This window comes from Squalius cephalus, assembly GCF_949319135.1.
Source record: "Squalius cephalus genome assembly, chromosome: 25".
NCBI classification, from domain to species: Eukaryota; Metazoa; Chordata; class Actinopteri; order Cypriniformes; family Leuciscidae; genus Squalius; species Squalius cephalus.
This window is the reverse complement of record NC_137146.1, coordinates 4,079,054-4,098,371: the sequence shown is the minus strand read 5'-3', so window position 1 is coordinate 4,098,371 and position 19,318 is coordinate 4,079,054. Positions and strand designations below refer to the sequence as shown.

At 37.5% G+C, this 19,318-nt stretch overlaps 2 protein-coding genes across 4 annotated transcripts in view; both read left to right on the top strand.

The window, feature by feature from the left end:
- Window positions 1-6,566, top strand: part of ift140 (intraflagellar transport 140 homolog (Chlamydomonas)) — a 33,326-nt gene extending 26,760 nt beyond the window's left edge. The window contains exons 19-29 of the mRNA XM_079862835.1: window positions 945-1,122; window positions 1,512-1,702; window positions 2,395-2,490; window positions 2,591-2,723; window positions 2,796-3,068; window positions 3,180-3,362; window positions 3,486-3,692; window positions 4,557-4,769; window positions 4,850-5,016; window positions 5,103-5,244; window positions 5,963-6,566. Coding sequence (XP_079718961.1) covers window positions 945-1,122; window positions 1,512-1,702; window positions 2,395-2,490; window positions 2,591-2,723; window positions 2,796-3,068; window positions 3,180-3,362; window positions 3,486-3,692; window positions 4,557-4,769; window positions 4,850-5,016; window positions 5,103-5,244; window positions 5,963-6,151 — 1,972 coding nt within the window. The 3' untranslated portion in view covers window positions 6,152-6,566. The remainder of the gene's footprint in view (window positions 1-944; window positions 1,123-1,511; window positions 1,703-2,394; window positions 2,491-2,590; window positions 2,724-2,795; window positions 3,069-3,179; window positions 3,363-3,485; window positions 3,693-4,556; window positions 4,770-4,849; window positions 5,017-5,102; window positions 5,245-5,962) is intronic.
- A 613-nt stretch (window positions 6,567-7,179) lies between these two features.
- ccdc78 (coiled-coil domain containing 78) lies at window positions 7,180-18,200 on the top strand. Of its 3 annotated transcripts, none has more exons than XM_079863419.1 (14): window positions 7,180-7,297; window positions 7,909-8,040; window positions 8,118-8,204; window positions 9,136-9,462; window positions 10,176-10,217; window positions 12,066-12,148; window positions 14,114-14,192; window positions 14,271-14,396; window positions 15,460-15,647; window positions 16,024-16,198; window positions 16,267-16,295; window positions 16,373-16,442; window positions 17,148-17,251; window positions 17,333-18,200. In XM_079863419.1, exons 1-14 carry the CDS (start codon window positions 7,226-7,228, stop codon window positions 17,457-17,459), a joined length of 1,641 nt encoding a protein of 546 aa, XP_079719545.1. In that variant the 5' UTR covers window positions 7,180-7,225; the 3' UTR covers window positions 17,460-18,200. The 3 variants fall into 3 exon arrangements, with proteins under 3 accessions (XP_079719545.1, XP_079719543.1, XP_079719544.1); XM_079863417.1 differs by having other exon boundaries at window positions 9,136-9,468; XM_079863418.1 differs by having other exon boundaries at window positions 9,136-9,468; window positions 17,151-17,251; window positions 17,333-18,126.
- Window positions 18,201-19,318: the final 1,118 nt, after the last annotated feature.

The window sequence follows — 19,318 nt, the reverse complement described above, 5'->3', positions numbered from 1 at the left end:
TATTAAATTTTCACTGAAAGCCCGAATTTTCCCTTGTTTTAGCCTAGACATCCGGGCTGTGTTTGGACGGCTATTAGACGTCTTTTAAACGTGAAATTGCTTGCTGGGAAGTAAAGAAATCCTATAGATTTACATTGAAGAAGCCACATACCCAGAACAATGTAGAAATTGACTTAATTTCTACATTTTTATCCAATAAAAGGGAGAATCATAAATCATCCTGGTTGGATTTGCTTCTCTCTCTACTTTTCTGTTGTTTCTTGCTCAGTTCTGGGCCCCCAAAGATTCAGGGAATTTCCTGTTGCTTAACTCTAATAAACAGCCCACATCTGTATCTACTAAAGCCGAACGGAGCGAAAAAGACCAGAGAACAGGGGGATTTTGGATAAATAAAGACCAGATGGGACTGGATGAAAAAAGGAGCGAGGGCACGAAGGGCCAAGCGAGTGGGAGAGAGGGAATGTGGGAGAGAGAGTGTTGGGTGTTGATGGGGTCATTCCTTGCATAGCTGAAACGGTTCGCTCATGAGGTGGAACGAAAGGAGAAAGAGCAGAAACGCTCAAAGTGCAGCTGCTGAGTGCTGAAGAGACAAAAGACTGCGCGAATATACTCTTTAACACATCCTCACACCATTTTAAGACAGATCTGATGCTTCATGTCATGTTTCAGTGCATGCATCCACACTTTAATACAGTGCAGATCTTAAAGTGTTGAGACATCTGAATATTATATATAATGTTTTTTTGGTTTGTTTGTTTTTAATTCCTATAGCTCAAACAGCAGAGAATGTCAATAGTAATGAACCTATGACCATAGGTTAGATTTCCAGGGAATGCATGAAATAAAATATATACCTTCAATGCAGTGTTGCTTTGGATAAAAGCATCTGCCAAATGCAGACATGTTAATGTAAAATGTGTGCATGTATATGATTGAATCTCCAGTGAGGCTGTGTGGGAGAACATGGCGCGGATGTGTGTGAAGAGTCGTCGTCTGGACGTGGCGCGTGTGTGTCTGGGGAACATGGGTAACGCACGGGCTGCTCGTGCTCTCAGGGACGCTGAAAAAGAGCCGGAGTTGGAGGCACAGGTGGCCGTACTGGCGACACAGCTGGGCATGCTGGTAAGCAACAAAAATTGACAAAGCAAACCTAAAAAATGTTCCCGTTCTCATTGTGCACATTCAGTAGTATGCATTATTATTAAAGAAAGGAAAGTTTGTTATCATAATCTTGTATCTAATATCCAATAACTTTCTCCACCTCTGGAACAACTTTTCTGCTGTTTTATGTAGTGTATGTTTCACCCTGAGGTATGTCACATTATGGAAGCTAAATACATCGCAAATTACGTTTCATGTTGTGTTTAAATCACACAAGAACAAACACAACGTTATCTAAATAAACCTTGTGCCCTTGGAGCCTCTCTGTCTCCTTCAGTACAATAACAAGAGCTAAACATTTGGATTTAAACATTTGGGTTTATCACAGCATCTTTCTCTTTTTTTCGCAGGAGGATGCCGAGCATTTGTATAAGTCATGCGGGAGGTTTGATTTATTGAATAAGTTTCATCAGGCGGCGGGTCAGTGGCAGCAGGCGGTAGAGACGGCAGAAACACACGACCGCATTCATCTCCGAACCACGTACTACAGCTACGCCAAACACCTGGAGGCCATGGGGGACAAGAACCTAGCGCTGGTGTAGTGAGTGTCACGTTCACACACAATCACTGCTGACATGCACACTGAGGTCACAAAGGGATTTGTTTTTTGTGCAAAATGTATACTTTATTAAATCAGAATGCCATGGGACACCATACACTACCATTCAGAAGTTCAAAACACTACCATTCAAAAAAGATTTTTTTATATTTTTGAAAGAAGTCTGTTATGCTCACCAGAAATACAGCAAAAACAGTAATGAAATAATTTACAAATTCAATTCACATTTGTTTGTACAGCGCTTTTCACAATACATATCGTTTCAAAGCAGCTTTGTCTACATTATAATTTAGAGTGATTTGTTAGGTGTCTAATTAATGTACATTTTTCAGAAATGTACAGTTCTAAGATCATACAAATACAGTTAGATAACATTATGTATTAATTTTAGGCAGAAACAATGAGCTCATTAAAGTATTTATTACAAGTTGTGAACATAATTATTAAAATATATAGAAAATTTGGCTGTGGTACATGTTGATTTAAAGTAAAAATATAGTAAAATGTTATTTATTCCTGTGATCAAAGTTGAAATTTCAGCATCATTACTCCAGTCTTCAGTGTCACATGATCCTTGACAAATCATTCTAATATGATTTGCTTCTCAGATAGATAAAAAAAAAAAAAAAGTAAAATCTCTGTGGTCTGTTACTTTTTTTTCTTTCACGCAATAGTTTTGAGAAGTCAGACACACATCGGTTTGAAGTTCCGAGAATGCTGATGGAGGACAATGTTTCATTGGAGATCTACATCAATAAAATGAAAGACAAGTGAGTTACTATGCAGAGATGATTCGTGATTATGGCCCCTGCAGTCTGACATGGCTTTCATATTCCCACTGTCCGTTGTCTGGTGTGTGTGATTGGACAGGGATCTGTATAAGTGGTGGGGTCATTATCTGGAGAGCCAATCAGACATGGAGGCTGCGCTGCATTACTACGCCTTCGCTCAGGACTACCTGTCTCAAGTGCGCGTGCACTGTTATCTAGGAAACATTCAGAAGGTATGTTTAATGAATTTGATTGAGGTTTCCCTGATGTATTGAATGCTTCATGCTGAACTGTATATTTCTCAGGCGAGTGAGATAGCCAATGAGACGGGGAACAGAGCAGCATCTTATCATGTTGCACGACAGTACGAGGGACAGGATGAAATCAGCCAGTCGGTGCACTTCTACACACGAGCACAAGCATATAACAACGCCATCCGACTGTGTAAAGAGAACAACTTGGACGAGCAACTCATGAATCTGGCGCTGCTTAGCAATCCAGAAGACATGATGGACACGGCCATGTATTATGAAGAGAAAGGAACGCACATGGACCGAGCTGTTATGCTTTATCATAAGGTACTTTCTCACTATGATGTGTCATTTTACATTCAGATACGTGTTGTGTCAAACTTTACCACTAGGTGGTGCTGATCACTTATGTAACACATGTTCATTCCACCGTTGCAGGCAGGTCATGTCTCTAAGGCTTTAGAGCTGGCTTTTGCCACAGAGCAGTTTGGAGCTCTGCAGCTGATCGCAGAGGACCTGAATGAGACCAGCGACCCTGCCTTACTAGCACGCTGCTCAGATTTCTTCATAAAACATGCTCAGTTCCAGAAAGCTGTGGAATTGCTGGTGGCTGCCAAAAAGGTGAACACGGCCCACGCACTGTCATACATCCAGTCATATTCATAACATTTATGCATGCAAACACAACCCTTTTTAATTGTAGGAGTGTTTTGTAAATGTATGCATATGCATTTGTGCGTGTAGTACCATGAGGCGCTCCAGTTGTGTTTGGACCAGAGTTTGAACATCACAGAAGATCTGGCGGAAAGTCTGACGGTGTCGAAAGACTCGACCCATCTGTCTGAGGCCGAGCGAAAGGAGCTGCTGGAGAAAATCGCAGACTGCTGCATGCGCCAGGGCAACTACCACCTAGCGACTAAGAAATACACACAAGCTGGAAACAAGATCAAGGTTTGGCTTCTGCTCAAATCATCAGCTGATTTAATCATCAAAGATTGGAGTAGATCAAATATCTGTCATTTTGCGTAATCTTATGACATGGCTTTCTGGAATACATGATTCTGATTGGTCAATCATGGCATTCTGCGGTCATATATTTTTATATAATGATGCTAAATAATAGAATTAACCTTTTCCCAGTCAATTTCCTACACTGAGCTAGTTTCATGTTACTCATATCATTTCACATTCTTCCTAATCACTTCTTCAATTAAAATAATTTCAGCTCAAATTAACACTATAAAACCTTCTACTGTATCATATTTGATGCATGAATTTCTAAGACCTCTAAATTATCCAAATGATCAACTTTGTTGCACACAGTCTATGTACTACTTTTGAAGAATGTTTATTATCTCTCAATCATCTTTATATTGCTTTGCATTATGTGTGTGTCCCAGCACACATACACACACACATACACACTATTAAAACTACAGAGATTTGATCATTAAACTAAGTATTTATATAATCTTAATAAGACATATTGAGAGATTTTGAATGACAACTGCAAAATATGTATATGCATTTTATGTTAGTAGTCTGTTGTACTGTTACAAAATTCATATTGAAATGCTATCAAAATTGAATCTTACTTTTTGGCAGTATAATCAAAAACATCAGCACCAAATTGCATTTTATTTGCACATTTTGGACCTCTAAGATAAAATTGATGCATTTTCACCAGCTATTTATTTCTTGTTTATATCTATATCCATCTATATCTTCTCTCATCCTGAAATAGGTCTTCACCAGCCTCTTCTAAAAGCAAAGATATCCAGCTTTTCTCTTCTTATCTGTTCTTGTCTTTGACAGGCGATGCGAGCGCTGTTGAAATCCGGCGACACAGAGAAAATAGTGTTTTTCGCAGGCGTTTCCAGACAGAAGGAAATTTACATAATGGCAGCCAACTACCTGCAGTCTCTGGACTGGAGGAACGAGCCGGAGATCATGAAGAACATCATTAGCTTCTACACAAAAGGACGTGCCCTCGACCTGCTCGCTGGCTTTTATGAGGCCTGTGCTGAGGTACGGAGAGCCAGTGTGTGTCCAGCACTGTCAGTGATTCTTAAACACAGAGATGACTTTACTGCGGTGTTTGTTTACAGGTGGAAATCGATGATTATCAGAATTATGAGAAGGCGTATGGAGCTCTGACGGAGGCATGCAAGTGTCTGACTAAAGCAAAGGGTCGCAGTGGAGACGAGGCTGACAGCAGGATCCTCATACTGACACACAAACTCGGACTCATCAAGAGATTCATTCAGGCACGCAGGTACCGATGAAATACTAGCATTTAGTTTGTGCATACTTTCAACACCCGTGCATGCATTTGCATATGTCATTTGTGCGTGTGTCAAGGATGCATGAAGAGGATCCAGTAGAAGCGGTGCGTATGTGCGAGTCTCTGCTGGAAGAGAAGGATCTGGACCCTGCAGTGCGTGTTGGAGATGTGTATGGGTTCCTGGTGGAATACTACTGCCATCATGGCAACTTCCAGCAGGTATCTAAACATTGAGGTTCATGGCATGTTGTGTTTTATGGGGATTTCACACTGTTTGCTGCAGTCCGAATTCAAGTACGATTGTTCCCGGTGCCCCATTGGTCTGGTTGATTCTATCGAAACTTAGTGCATTTGCATTCATCTTGCATCATTACAAACACGTACTTCCTGTGTCACATGAAAGTGGCTTTTTCCTGCTTGCAAATGGTCTCTTTGAGGAGTCGGTTCATAGCGACGCATTCATTAGCTGCTTTTATTGTACTATTACACTGAACGCTCATCACCACTGTCATCTCCTACATGTTTCATTGAATTAATGACATCAGCTCAAAAGCATGCACATTTTACCTTACTTCCTAAAGAAGTGGCGATCCAAGTTTGAGTTGCTTATATATTCATGCAAATCACAAAATATGTTCTGTGAACGTGCGAGATTCATTAGCCTCTATAGGTAAATAACTAGAAGAATAACAAGTGCAGTCAATGGTAAAACCACTTGCACTACAAACCAGTATTTATGTTTACGCTAATAAATTAAAATAATATAATAACAAATACAAGTCTCCACTATCAAGACTAAAATAATAATAAGCGCATTACGCCGGAAGTCATGCACATTGAAGTTACAAATACAAGTTTTGTGTACTACATTTATAGTTAATTTTCGGTGAACTATTTCTTTAATATTCATTTCCAATTTTTCTATGTGTATTATTAGGCATGGAGTAAAGTAGAGGAATTGAGATCAACACGTCCCAACATAAATGTGAGCTTATATGTGAGTCAGACCAGTCTGGAGGCTCTACAAAACGCTGCTGGAATCCGCCTGGTCTACGGAAGTACAAACGCTGCCCATGCTGCCGATGATGATGAAGAGGTGGAGGAAGATGAGAACATCAATCACTGAGAGAACGACTTGCTTAGAAGGGTGGTCATCAAGACACCTGCAGATAATCACACACATTTCTCAATGCATATGCAGAAGTCTGCCTGTCTGAGTCTTGGTTTGTTGCCCCGTTTTTAAAGAACGTGCCATATTTCTATGGGACGGCCAGTAAATGGGACGTCTTTGAAAGTCGATGTGTGATTTTGTTAAAGCTGCTTTGCAGGCTGCCTTAAGTAGAGTAGCTTGTGTGTGAATGCCCAGAATGCACTTATGTATGTGATGTGTGTGTGTGGCCTTTTCAACAACAATCCAGCGGGACCACTATATTTAAGTCATTTTGTACAATTTACAAATTATTTAATGACCAGACTTGTTCTGCTACCTTTGTATCATATATCTTGTATACATTTTAATAAATTTTCTACACATTTACTTAATCATGTTGCTTTTTTGAGTGAATTACAATACATCTCTCAAAGTCAAATGTACAAGTAGTTTATCAATTTTGTGTAAGATATAGAACATGTTGCATCAGTTGAAGTAGATCGCGATAGATCTTGGTGTTGGTGTTCTAGAAGCAATGGTGTTGTCTTATGATTTTGCACATGGTTTGTCTTTAAGCATATTAAAAACACCACATAGACATACAGGTGAAACTCGAAAAATTTGAAAATTGTGCAAAAGTTATAATTTTGATGATTATGGCTTACAGTTTATGAAAACCCCAAATTCAAAATCTCAGAAAATTAGAATATTACATGAAATCAATAAAAAAAAGGATTTTAAATACAGAAATGTCGGCCCTCTGAAAAGTATAATCATGCATATTGTATACTAAATATATTAGTTTCACCTTTTAATTTGAATTACTGAAATGCACGAACTTTTGCACGATATTCTAATTTTTCGAGTTTCACCTGTATAAACAACATTAAAATCTTGATTTTTACCACAGAGGGACTTTAACAGAATTTAAATGAGCAACTCTGATGAGAATCAGTTTGCTGTTTCCCTGTGAGAGTGAAGTTCATTATAAACGCCCATGGAGACTCGTGTGTTTATAGAAACCAGACACACCTCTGACAGCTGCAGAACATGGACTCGACGAGTAAACAGAGCTCAATTAACGAACTTCAGGAGCAAATTCGCTCTCTAACTGACGAAAATGTAAGTTATTTTCCTATATGAAGGAAGTAATTCGGTTGTAATATTATAATGCGCTATAAACGCAGTGTATTTAATCAGGGGTCAGTCAGTGAGAAAGATAATACCATTCAAAGTGTTACTCTTATTAAGCAAGGGAACATTGGTCAAAAGTGACAGTAAAGACATTTTTAATGTTACAAAAAATTTCTATTTCAAATAAATGCTGTTAGTTCTTTCAATATTGATAACAATAAGAAATGTTTCTTGAGCAGCAAAATAAAGATCATGTGACTGAAGACTGGAGCAATGATGCTAAAAATTCAGCTTGGCGTCACAGGAATAAATTACATTTGAAAATATATTCAAATAGGAACATTTTTTAATTTAAATAATATTTCACAATATTGTTTATTTACAATATTACTGTTTTTACTGCCTTTTTGATCAAATAAGTGCAGCCTTGGTACATAAGAGACCTTTTTTCAAAAACATTAAAAAAAGCTTTGGAAAAAAGTCTTACTGAACCCAAATTGTAATGGTATGGTCTGTAAAGGTTGACACCTCCTGCACTAAATCATATCATGTTGAATGTTGATTATAGTGTTAACTGCATTGATTTATATACTGTACAGGGACAGCTGCGGGAACGAAATGAAGTGCTGTTTAGCAAGCTTGACTCGTCCCAGAACAAACTGGGCCAGCAGGCTGCGTCAAAGAGCGACCTGTCCGTCAAACTGGTCCAGTGTGAGGAAGACAAACTGAAGGTAAGAACTGAAACAAGCCTGGAATTATGGGATCTGCCTCAGGATCTTCCTGATATTATGATGTGTATGTGTTTCAGATCTCAAAAGACCTTGTTGATGTGCAGATTGAGGCTAATAAAATGAGAGAGAGGTATGAAGCAGAGATCTTTGAACTGAAAAACATGGTAAGTGCAGTACACACTCATGATCAATGGGCAGATAAAGTAGTCAAATCACCTTGATTTATACAGCGCTTTATACAGTACACATGGTTTTAAAGCAGCTTCACAGTAATAACAGAAATCATTGCTGCAAACTTCAGAACTTTCACAAATTCAGCTGTAAATGGTGTGAATTTTGGGTTATCGCATAAAAAACGCTGGATGAAAATGCCAAGATACACATAAATTCTAAAAATGCCCATAAAAAAAAACAAAAAACATTTAAGGCAGATGATTTTTTATCTGATAAATGCACATAAACTATTATGGAAACAGATTGTTAACAAAAAAAATTATTGTTAGTTACGATTAATTAATAAAATCCTTCACAACATTTACTGAATCACTTGATGTGCAACAAAAAACTCATGTGACTATAACTACGCCTCAACAGAGGATGTGATTGGATAAATTGACTAACTAGTGGTCCAATCGCATTGCACAGCATCTCAATTGTTGGTTTGATCATTCTGAAATGCCTTGGTCAAAGTCTGTCATCAAAATTGTTTGATTTAATTCCCTCCCAGAAGTCTCAGACGATTGCATCCCAAACACCAGCATCCGAACGCAAGAGATCAGCGTTTATTATGTTTCGTCATTTTGTGATATAAGAAAGAGCCACACTGGCTTCCCCGATTGCAGCAACTTCCATTTTTATTACAGATATTTTGTGCCAATTTCCCAGGAAGTGACAATTTTGTTCTTTTGAACACATGGAAACAGTGCTTTCTTTGTAAATGTCTTATGCGATATTCCAATTTTCTGCATAAATTAAATGTGCAACTTTGGATGGAAGCATATCCAATGCCAATGTTGCACAATTTGTCAATTATGAAACAAATTCAATCCAGCTACAAAGCAGCTCTACATTTATATGTCATGCTCTCTTTCCCAGGTTTTATCTCAGGAGGGAACGGCCTCATCTCTTCAGACGGAGTGTGATCGGCTCAGAAGGGAAGTGTCCGCAGCATCGGCCCGTTTTGAAGCCGTTGAGCGGAACGAGCGTGACCTGGCCGAAGAGTACGCAGTGCTAAAGAGCAACTTCCTGTCGTTGAGGAGTGCTTATGACAGAGAACGCACACACTCCGAAGAGCTCAGCGCTGAGCTGCTCGCCCTCGCGCACACACACGACACACTCCTGCAGGAGAGAGAGCGGACGCACAGACACACGCTGGAGGTGGAGAGGGTTCGAGCGCTCATCAGCAGGGCGTCACTGAACAGAGTCAGCGTGAGACACACACACATGCTCAGCTTTATGCTCAGTTTGTTTCTTTACAGGGCACTGAATACAATTGAGTTTAAAAGGCCACACAAATATTGAAGCTCACGCTGTAGTTTAAACGGTTAGTTCACCCCAAAAATGAAAATTCTGCCTTTATCTTCTTGGAAAACACAAATGAAGATCTTTTTGATGAAATCTGAGAGCTTTCTGTCCCTCCATTGACAGTCTACGCTACTGACACTTTCAGTAAAGATTGAAATTTTATGTAAATTTATGTTTCTTTGTGTAAATAAAGCACTCGCGTTGCTTCATAAAATTGAGGTTAAGTCATTACTTTTACGATGTCTTCACTACCTTTCTGGGGCTTGAAAATGGTAGTTGTGTAGACTGTCAATGGAGGGACAGAAAGCTCGAGATTTCATCAAAAAGATCTTCATTTGTGTTTTCCAAGATGAACGAAGGTCTTACGGGTTTGGAACGACACGAGTGAGAGTAAATAATGACCGAATTTTCATTTTTGGATGAACTATCTCTTTAATACTTACAGTGCATTTAGAGTTGATCTGTGATCTGAACACACACCGAACAGTAATAATAGTGATGCATTGCTTTATCAGATCACACTGATCACTGAAAAGGGAACAACAATATTTCCTAATGAACTTAAAGAAGTTATATATTTAAATACTCTGTTTTTGATGTCTGTTTAACAGCCAGAGGAGTTTGAACAGAGCAAGAGCCCACTGGAAAAAAACGTAAGAAAATCATCAGTATATTATTTCTTTCCTAGTATAACAAGTCAATTTTATGATAACACTTTATTTTACAGTGTCCTTGTAGTTACTATAGTAATAACTATACATTATGCGTGATTACATGCAACTAACTCTAAACCGAATCCTAACCCTAACCCTAACCCTATAGTAAGTACATGTAGTTCATTAATATTACTCAGTACTTTAAAGGGTTAGTTCACCCAAAAATGAAAATTCTGTCAGTAATTACTCTCCCTCATGTTGTTCCAACCCCGTAAGACCTTCGTTCATCTTCGGAACACAAATTAAGATATTTTTGATTAAATCTGAGAGCTGGATCACTCTTCCATAGGCTGCTAGGTGACCGAAACTTGCTGGCCCAGAAAAGTTTTTAAAGAGATCGTTAATATAGTCCAAGTGACTACAGTGGCTTAATCTTAAGTTTATCAAGCGACGAGAATACTTTTTGTGCGCAAAAACAAACAAAAATAACGACTTTATTCCACTATTCATTTCCTTCTCTCTGGGCCTCGTAGTGTTTTTGCGTAGCGCGACTGTGTTGCACGTCATCATGCATCACACACATGACCAGCTTCGGCCAATTGTGAGCCTACGTGGTGACGTGCAACACAGACGCGCGACGCAAAAACACTACGTGAACCAACTAGAGGCCCAGAGAGAAGGAAATGAATAGTGGAATAAAGTCGTTATTTTTGTTTGTTTTTGCGCACAAAAAGTATTCTCGTCGCTTGATAAACTTAAGATTGAGCCACTGGAGTCACTTGGACTATATTAACGATCTCTTTAATAACTTTTCTGGGCCAGCAAGTTTCGGTCACCTAGCAGCCTATGGAGGAGTGAGACAACTCTCAGATTTAATCAAAAATATCTTAATTTGTGTTCCGAAGATGAACGAAGGTCTTACGGGGTTGGAACAACATGAGGGTGAGTAATTACTGACAGAATTTTCATTTTTGGGTGAACTAACCCTTTAATGCATAATTACACTGTAACAATGACACTTTAAAATAAAGTGTAACCAATTTTATTTGTATAGCACTTTTCATACACACAGTTGAAAAGCAGCTTTACAGAAAACCATGATGTTAATGTCTTTAGCTTAATACTGTCATGCCTTATAGTTGAATTTTGCAGATTAGATCTGTGCAATGAGATACTTTACTTTTTGCAATGACATAATGAGATTTGCTATAAAGCATATATCCCTTAACACAAGTATAATATATGTATGCAAATTAAGTTAGATGTACTACATATCCAGCTTTAAATATATTTTGTATTTTGCGAAAATATATATGATCATGCATCTGAGATTTGCTACATAGTATATATTGCTTTATGTTAGTGTACTGTATGTATGCTTGTAAAGTTGTATGTAATATATATCCATATATTCAAATATAGCTGGGCATTATAGTTTACATTTTGTGACATATTTTTAGTATAATATTTCTTGTTGTTTTAATATGCCTATAGATTAGATTAGATTAGATTAGATTATTGTAATGTCATTTAACTAGGTTTGCAGTGCAGTTGTACACAGTGTAAAATACAATAATAATAATAATACTAGTGATGAAAAGTGGAAGAATACCTGAAGTATTAAAGTGCAGGTAACGATTATTATTATTATAGTGTTTTACTGATACAGTATAGTAAGAAGAAATGTTAATAAAGCATTGTGTTTTACAGATGTCGATAAAGATACAGTTGTGGTGCAAAGTACTGGCAGTAGTGCGAATGGTTCTCTAGTTATTGCTCTTAACCGCAATGATATTTCTGTAATATGGTGGTGATTTAATACACGTGTGATGTTTTTCAATGCAGGGAGCGTGGAATAACCTGAGGGATGAGCTAGAAAACCTGAGGAAAAGCTACGAGGGGCACCAACAACAGCTAGAGGAGAAAGTGTGAGACACATGATGACGTCTGCTGACGTTTGACCTACAAACCCCATCTTGGGTTACAAACACTTAATACACATGAAAGCAGGGCCCAGAATGTTCTGTGATCACTGAAACCACATTTGGATGTAGACAGAAATACATGTGACCCAATAGACGTACAAAAACAAAGGAGCGACTGCGCTGTCGAAAAATATTTGGTAAAGCACAAATACATATTCATGCAAAAGATTACAGACCTTATTCACAGCAGAGCCATCTTTTTAACGGGATTGAAAGCGAGGCTGTGAGGGACAGACTTTCATTTCTTCAGTTGGTTGTACTGTTATTTAATGTTTTTTGGATTGTTCTGCTGAAGAAAAACTGCAAACAAATCTTTCCAAGAAATGTCATTAGACAAAACGACTCAACATGAGCTGTGGAAAAAAACATGTTTTTGCTGTTAAAACCGCAGGACGCAGGTCAGTGAAAGGAGTAAAAGTGCAAGGTCTAGAGACGCGTTTTTAAAAGCTGGATTTCTTTTAACTTGAGTGCCGCATTTTTACAATACTGTGTCATGTGTCAGATGCTGCAAAAGATGCAAGACAAAAGCACATCAGTTACAGACGTCCATCTAGCGCATATTTACAGTGAAAAACAATGGAAAAGTAGCAGTGGAATGGAAAAATGTGTTCTTTTTTGTGATGCTGATGTATGTCATAAGTGATGTACAGTGGTGTGAAAAAGTGTTTGCCCCCTTGGTAAATATGATCAAATATGGCTGTAAAAAATAAATCTGCATTTTTAATCCTTTTGATATTTTATTTAAAAAATGTGCAAAAATCTAACCTTTCATTGAAGTAAAATAATTGAAAGTTGGGGGAAAATCACATTATGAAATAAATGTTTTTCTCCAAAACACGTTGGGAAAAAATGTTTGCCCCCTTTTATTAAATACTTTTTGCAACCTCTTTTTTCCATAATGTGATTTTCCCCCAACTTTCAATTATTTTACTTCAATGAAAGGTTAGATTTTTGCACATTTTTTAAATAAAATATCAAAAGGATTAAAAATGCAGATTTATTTTTTACAGCCATATTTGATTATATTTACCAAGGGGGCAAACACTTTTTCACACCACTGTATGTAGCATGCATGTGTTGTAAACCTAAATCCAAAACTATTAAAAATCGTTTTTCATTTATTGAAATCAAGCTGAAATAAACAAAATATAAATACTAGATGAAAAACTTAAACTTAAACTTAGAAATGTTGCCTTTGCAGCTAATTGAAATAAAATAGTACTACAATTACTGGATTTTAAATTAAAATCATTACTCCAGTCTTCAGTGTCACATGATCCTTCAGAAATCATTCTAATATGATGATTTGCTGCTCAAGAAACATTTCTTATTATTATCATTGTTGAAAACAGTTGTGTAAAAAAAAAAAAGGTTTCTTTGATAGAAAGTTCAAAAAACATTTTCTGACAACTTTTGTAACATTAAACACTTTTTCTGAAAGAAATTAATATTTTTATTCAGCATGGATGCATTTAATTGATCAAAAGGATCATTTATTTCAGATAAATGCTGTTCTTTTGAACGGTCATATAATAGATAATTCAGTTTTTATCAGTGTACTAGAATATCATATATATAATACTAAAATAATACTTGATTGTAGTCACAAAATCCTAGACCCTCACTTCGAAATCTGATCTGAAATGATCACAGGAGACGTATTTTAATAGCATCTCTCTCACCTGAACACCTGCGACCGGATTGGCCGAGACGGTTGTGTAAAAACAATGGTGTCTGCTTAAAGTTTGACCTAGTGAAACCAAACTCTGTGCACCTGCTACATCAGGAGTGATGTGGTGGCGCTTTTATCTTTATGAGTGGAAAATCTTTGATACATGTGGTCACTGGTTTAGTCATGTGGGCGGTGAAGGTCAGCTGATGAGTGTGTGTGTTGTCTTTCTCTCACAGTGTGGCCATGGGCAGAGAACAACAGGAGAATAAGAGAGCCATTCAAAACACCCGACACGAGCTATCCCAGCAGTCTGCAGTGAGTACATTATCAGTCACACACAGAGGATGATGTATGTGTGCTTCTGATTACTGATTTGTTCCCGTCTACATGCAGACACTGATCATCTCTCAACATCAGCTGAAGGAGGCCGAGACTGAGGTCTCTGATCTTCAAAATCATCTGAAGGAACTCAACAGAGAGTACAGGGCCCGACTTACACACTATATTCAGGATGTTACAGTATGTGTACAAACAGGCAGACATTTGGTTTAATGAATGGTGCATTCATGTCAGAAAAACACACTTTAAAGTGGCTTTTTGAGTCAATTTTTTTTTTATGTTTTTGAAAGAAGTATTTCATGCTCACCAAGGCTGAATGTATGATCAGAAATGCAATAAAAACAGTAATATTCTGAAATATTATACAATTTCTTTTTAGTTTTCTATTTTAATATTTGACCCTGGATCACAAAACCAGTCACATGTCGCACGGGTATATTTGTGGCAATAGCCAACAATACATTGTATGGGTCAAAATGATCGATTTTTCTTTTATGCCAAAAAACATTAGGATATTAAGTGAAGATCATATTCCATGAAGATATTTTGTACATTTCCTACCGTAAATATATAAAACATTTATTTTTGTGAGTGAATGCAGCACAATCGCCAACATAAATGGACAACTTTAAAGGAGATTTTCTCAATGTTTCGATTTTTTTGTATTCTCAGATTCCAGATTTTCAATAGTTGTATCTCGGCCAAATATTGTCCTATCCTAACACACCATACATCAATGGAAAGATTATTTATTCAGCTTTCAGATGATGCATAAAGCTCAATTTCCAAAAATTTACCCATGTGACTGGTTTTGTGGTCCAGGGTCACATATATAGTAAAGTGTAATTTATTCCTGTGATCAAAGCTGAATTTTCAGCATCACTACTCCAGTCTTCAGTGTCACATGATCCTTCAGAAATCATTCTTATATGATGATTTGCTGACATTTCTTAATATTATTATCAATGTTGAAAACAGTTGTGCTGCTTAATATTTTTGTGGAAACCATAATGCATTTAATTCAGGATTCTTTGATGAATAGAAAGTTCAGTAGAGCAGCATTTATTTTATAATAGAAAATCTTTGTAACGTTATAAATGTCTTTACTGTCACTTGATCAATTCAGTGCACCCTTGCTGAATAAAAGTGTTCATTTCTATTTTTTAATCTTCCTTGCAGCAGACATTGGAGTGGTAGTGTATTACAGGAGTGTTTTGATGTGGTGTGTTTTCTGGGCCTGTAGGAGTGTGTAACTGCAGCCGGTGGGGGGGATTCAGGACAGAAGTTGAAGGGGATTGTCGAGTCCATGCTGGAGGAGGTGAAAACATCCTATCGCTCCAGAGAGGAACAGCTCACCAAAGCCGCCAGAACATACCGCAAACGCATACAGGGTCTGAGCAATGCCCTTCAACAGCTACTCATCGCTTACAGGTGCATGAACATCCACTCAATCACACTTTTGTTTTTTCTCTATTTTTTGTGTGCAGGTTTTGCACATTTTGTGGTGGCATTTTTTAGACATTTTTAGCCCTGTTTAGCCATGCTCTACCGTCTAGTTCATCTAATATTTGGATTTTATTTTTATTTACAAAAATGTTTTTAATACTTAGTTAACGATAACAACCCTGAGTTGAACCCTAATCCTAAAATCATAGGGTTCATCAAATGATATTGGATTAAGTTTGATCAGGTTTTGCAAGTTATCTTGCGACATTTTCAGACATTTCAGCCCTGTATAAAAAGCAAAGCCTGCTCCCACACACACTAGATCTGATTGGGTCTGATAAGTAGTGTCTCTGTGTCCCAGACTGCAACGTGAGCAGATCCTGGCACTCCCTGAACACGCTTTAGAGGCCGGACCCCCTGAGGCCCACTTCTGTCCCGCGGGGCCCGAACCGAGAGGAGACACTGAGAGAGAGATACTCAGACTGAGAGAGGACAAAGCCCGCCTGGAGAGCCAACTGAAACTGGCTCGAGAACAGGTGTGTGTGTGTGTGTGTGTTATTTAATGGATTAGTTCTGTGACTTGATTATGTGCTTGGTATTTCAGATGGCTGTGTTGTCAGAGTCTTCTCAGAGGTGAGTTTCAGTTAAAAATACTGAAGCAATACTGTTTACTGGCTTATTTTATGTGTTGCTCTTGAACATTTGTGCAGGGCTGGACTAACCCAAGAAGCCTGGAATGATGTTAAAAAGCAGCTCAGAGAAATAACCAACTCCACACAGGTAATTAATACAAACTGAAACCAGTTCGTCCTAAAACAACATTTCTGTCAGTCAGATTTCAAACCCTGACCATTAACTACCCATAAACCCTGATGGAAATGATTGGTTCATTTGGACCGTGTTCAAGCCCCAACCCCAGCCTTCAGTCTAAGCTGAACCAGTGCTATTGTAGTATTATTTATATACTATTATATATTTTTTATTAATATTTAGAATCAGTTTTCATTTTATTATATATCATTGTTAGTATATATATTTTTTAAATATTACTATTTAGGTTTAATTTATTTTTATTTCAGTTTATATTAGATTTTTTTCCCCCACTTACTAATTTTAGTGCTTCAACTTAAACCTATTTCTGTTTCTAATTAAAGTTTTACATGTTTTAGTTCAGTTTTATTTCAATTAACAAAAAGTATTTAAAAGTTTTAGTTAACGATAAGAACCCTGAGCTGAAACCTAACCCTAAAATCGTATATAAAACTGCGATATTGATCCAGATCATGTCCTATTTGGTGATATAATGGGAATCAAAGTATATGTGACTGTATAACCCAATTATTAACCATATCCAATAGCAGCAGTCTTATGATCAAACATTAAATTTTGCAGTATATTATCTAAGCAAACACAAGTAGCCCCACATATAATTATTATTACAACAGCTTCACTATCATCACCCTGGTAATCACAGTAAATTTCCAGCAGGAATCTCAAGAGAAGGAGCGTGTCCTTCTGATCACCAGAGCGACGGTTGCTGAGGAGCAGGTGTCTGAGCTCAAGGAGTATGTGGACAATCACCTGGGCAGGTATTTCAACACACACCCGTGAGAATACGGAAATTACTTTATAGGTGGTGTGTGGTCTTCAGGTGTGGCATCTTTGTGCAGGTATAAACTGGAGATTACGCGTCTGCGCAGGCTTCTGGGATCACAGGAGGGAAGATCTAATAGTGCACGAGTCCATAAGCCCCGCCCACTCCACAAGTCTTTCAAAAACAGAAGTTATGAAATATAGCGCAGCAATCCATAAGCCCCGCCCACTCCACAAATCAGTCAAAACAGCACTTTAAAAATATGGTTTTTCATTGGCCCCGCCCATTCCATAAATCAATCCACAACATGTATGAGATAGTACATTACATAAGCTCCACCCACTCTGTATATCAATCAACAACAGTAGTTATGAAATAATCAGCTGACATTGTGCACCTGGCAAAAAAATTATTCAAATTTCAGCTCAGAATAAGAAAGTATAATGGTGTAATACGATTTCTTAAACGATCGTAAGCAGTGTTAGCCAATCAATGAGTACATGTGTTTACATGCACAATCTTACACCAAATGACATTTTATCAGGGAAAAGTTATATTTTAGTAACATGTAGATCTTTTGCCTGTGACTTCAATTTTGTTTTGCATGTAAACACCTTTATCACATCTGTTTAAGTTTAATGGCTGTCTTGTGTTGTCGGTTCATTGATTTGCATGTAAACCCTAAAAACGGGAATTTTTGATCATTATCAGCATTTTGTTGTACATGTAAACACTCATTAATGCCGTCATTTGCATTTTTAAGTGCATTTTTTCTCACGTTTAATGCTAAGCTCACAGTGTTTTATTTCAAGAGATCTGTTTATTAGGATTTCCACTTAATTGCTGATTCAGATTAAATAGTTGATATTTAATTATTGTTATTTTGTTATTGATTGTGTGCGTTTATAGTTAAATTATCAAAATGAAACACAGCAATATGTCTTGTTCTGCTGTGTTTTACTCTGTTAGAAGCGCATGCGTATGTGTGTATGCGACTGAATTTGCTCTTCCTTCCTGAGAAACTATGCGTGGAATGTTTGTAAAGCTTATGTCAATTTTACGGGCCGCGAGAATGAAAGGCTGCTGACAATTAATTGTCTGACGGGTTAAGATAATTTAATTACAGAGCATGTAGTTCACACACACATGCGGATCCCTGAGAAACACACCACACTGAGTGACAGACATGTTATTCGGACATATAATTAATAAAGATCAGAGCTAGTCATATTAGTGATTTTCACACCTGATAAACAGTTTTAGTTTAGTGTTGCTAGAATATAAAATTCTTATTTTTATAGTAAATAGAGATGCAAACATATAGTTAAAACGTGGTGAAGGAGACCTGAATCTATCCTAGTTGGAAACACTGCAGGGCAAACTTGAAAGCGTATTACTGGAAAGAAAAAACTAGCACGGATTACCCAGAGAAAGAGAGCGTGGAAAAGACAGAAAGAGAGCGAGCGAGACAGAAAGAGTTGTGGGCTTGTCAGATAAAGGGAGAGTGTTTGGGAAATGGGCTGCAGACTAAGAGGGTTCGAGCGCCTCTTTATGAGCCGGGGGGAAAAATGGCGATTATGCGTATGGGAAACGGGGTGTAGTGAGTACAGTGGCCCCTGAACCCCTGGGAAACGAGCGGGGAGGGGGTTCTGGGTAGAGAGGGTAATTGGCGGGGGGTTTCGGGGGCCGGCCGGCCGGCCGACTGTGTGCCAGCTCACACTGGGTGGCATCCGCACCGGCACGTTGACATCATGAGAACGTTACACCAGAGAGAACTAGAAAGAAAGAGAAAGAACAAAGTGGTTTAAATGCGTTACCTCGCTGTTTTTGGCAGATTTCAATTTATTGAATGTATTTAATAGAAAAATATGTATATACAGTATATATACACACACACACTATACATACACTATTAGATTAAATTAATAATAAATAATTCATGTAATTAATTAATAAATAATATTATAATAATATAAATAATAGAAAAATTATAATATTTAATATATAAAAATTAATTAACAGTAACATTAATAAATATTAAAATATTTACATATGAATATTT

Coding starts and splice junctions, on each gene's coding strand:
- ccdc78 (XM_079863417.1), top strand. CDS start 7,226: ATGGACTCGACGAGTAAACAGAGCTCAATTAACGAACTTCAGGAGCAA. Junction 12,149..14,113: donor CAACAGCTAGAGGAGAAAGT/GTGAGACACATG, acceptor TTTCTCTCACAG/TGTGGCCATGGGCAGAGAAC. Junction 16,443..17,147: donor AAATAACCAACTCCACACAG/GTAATTAATACA, acceptor GTAAATTTCCAG/CAGGAATCTCAAGAGAAGGA.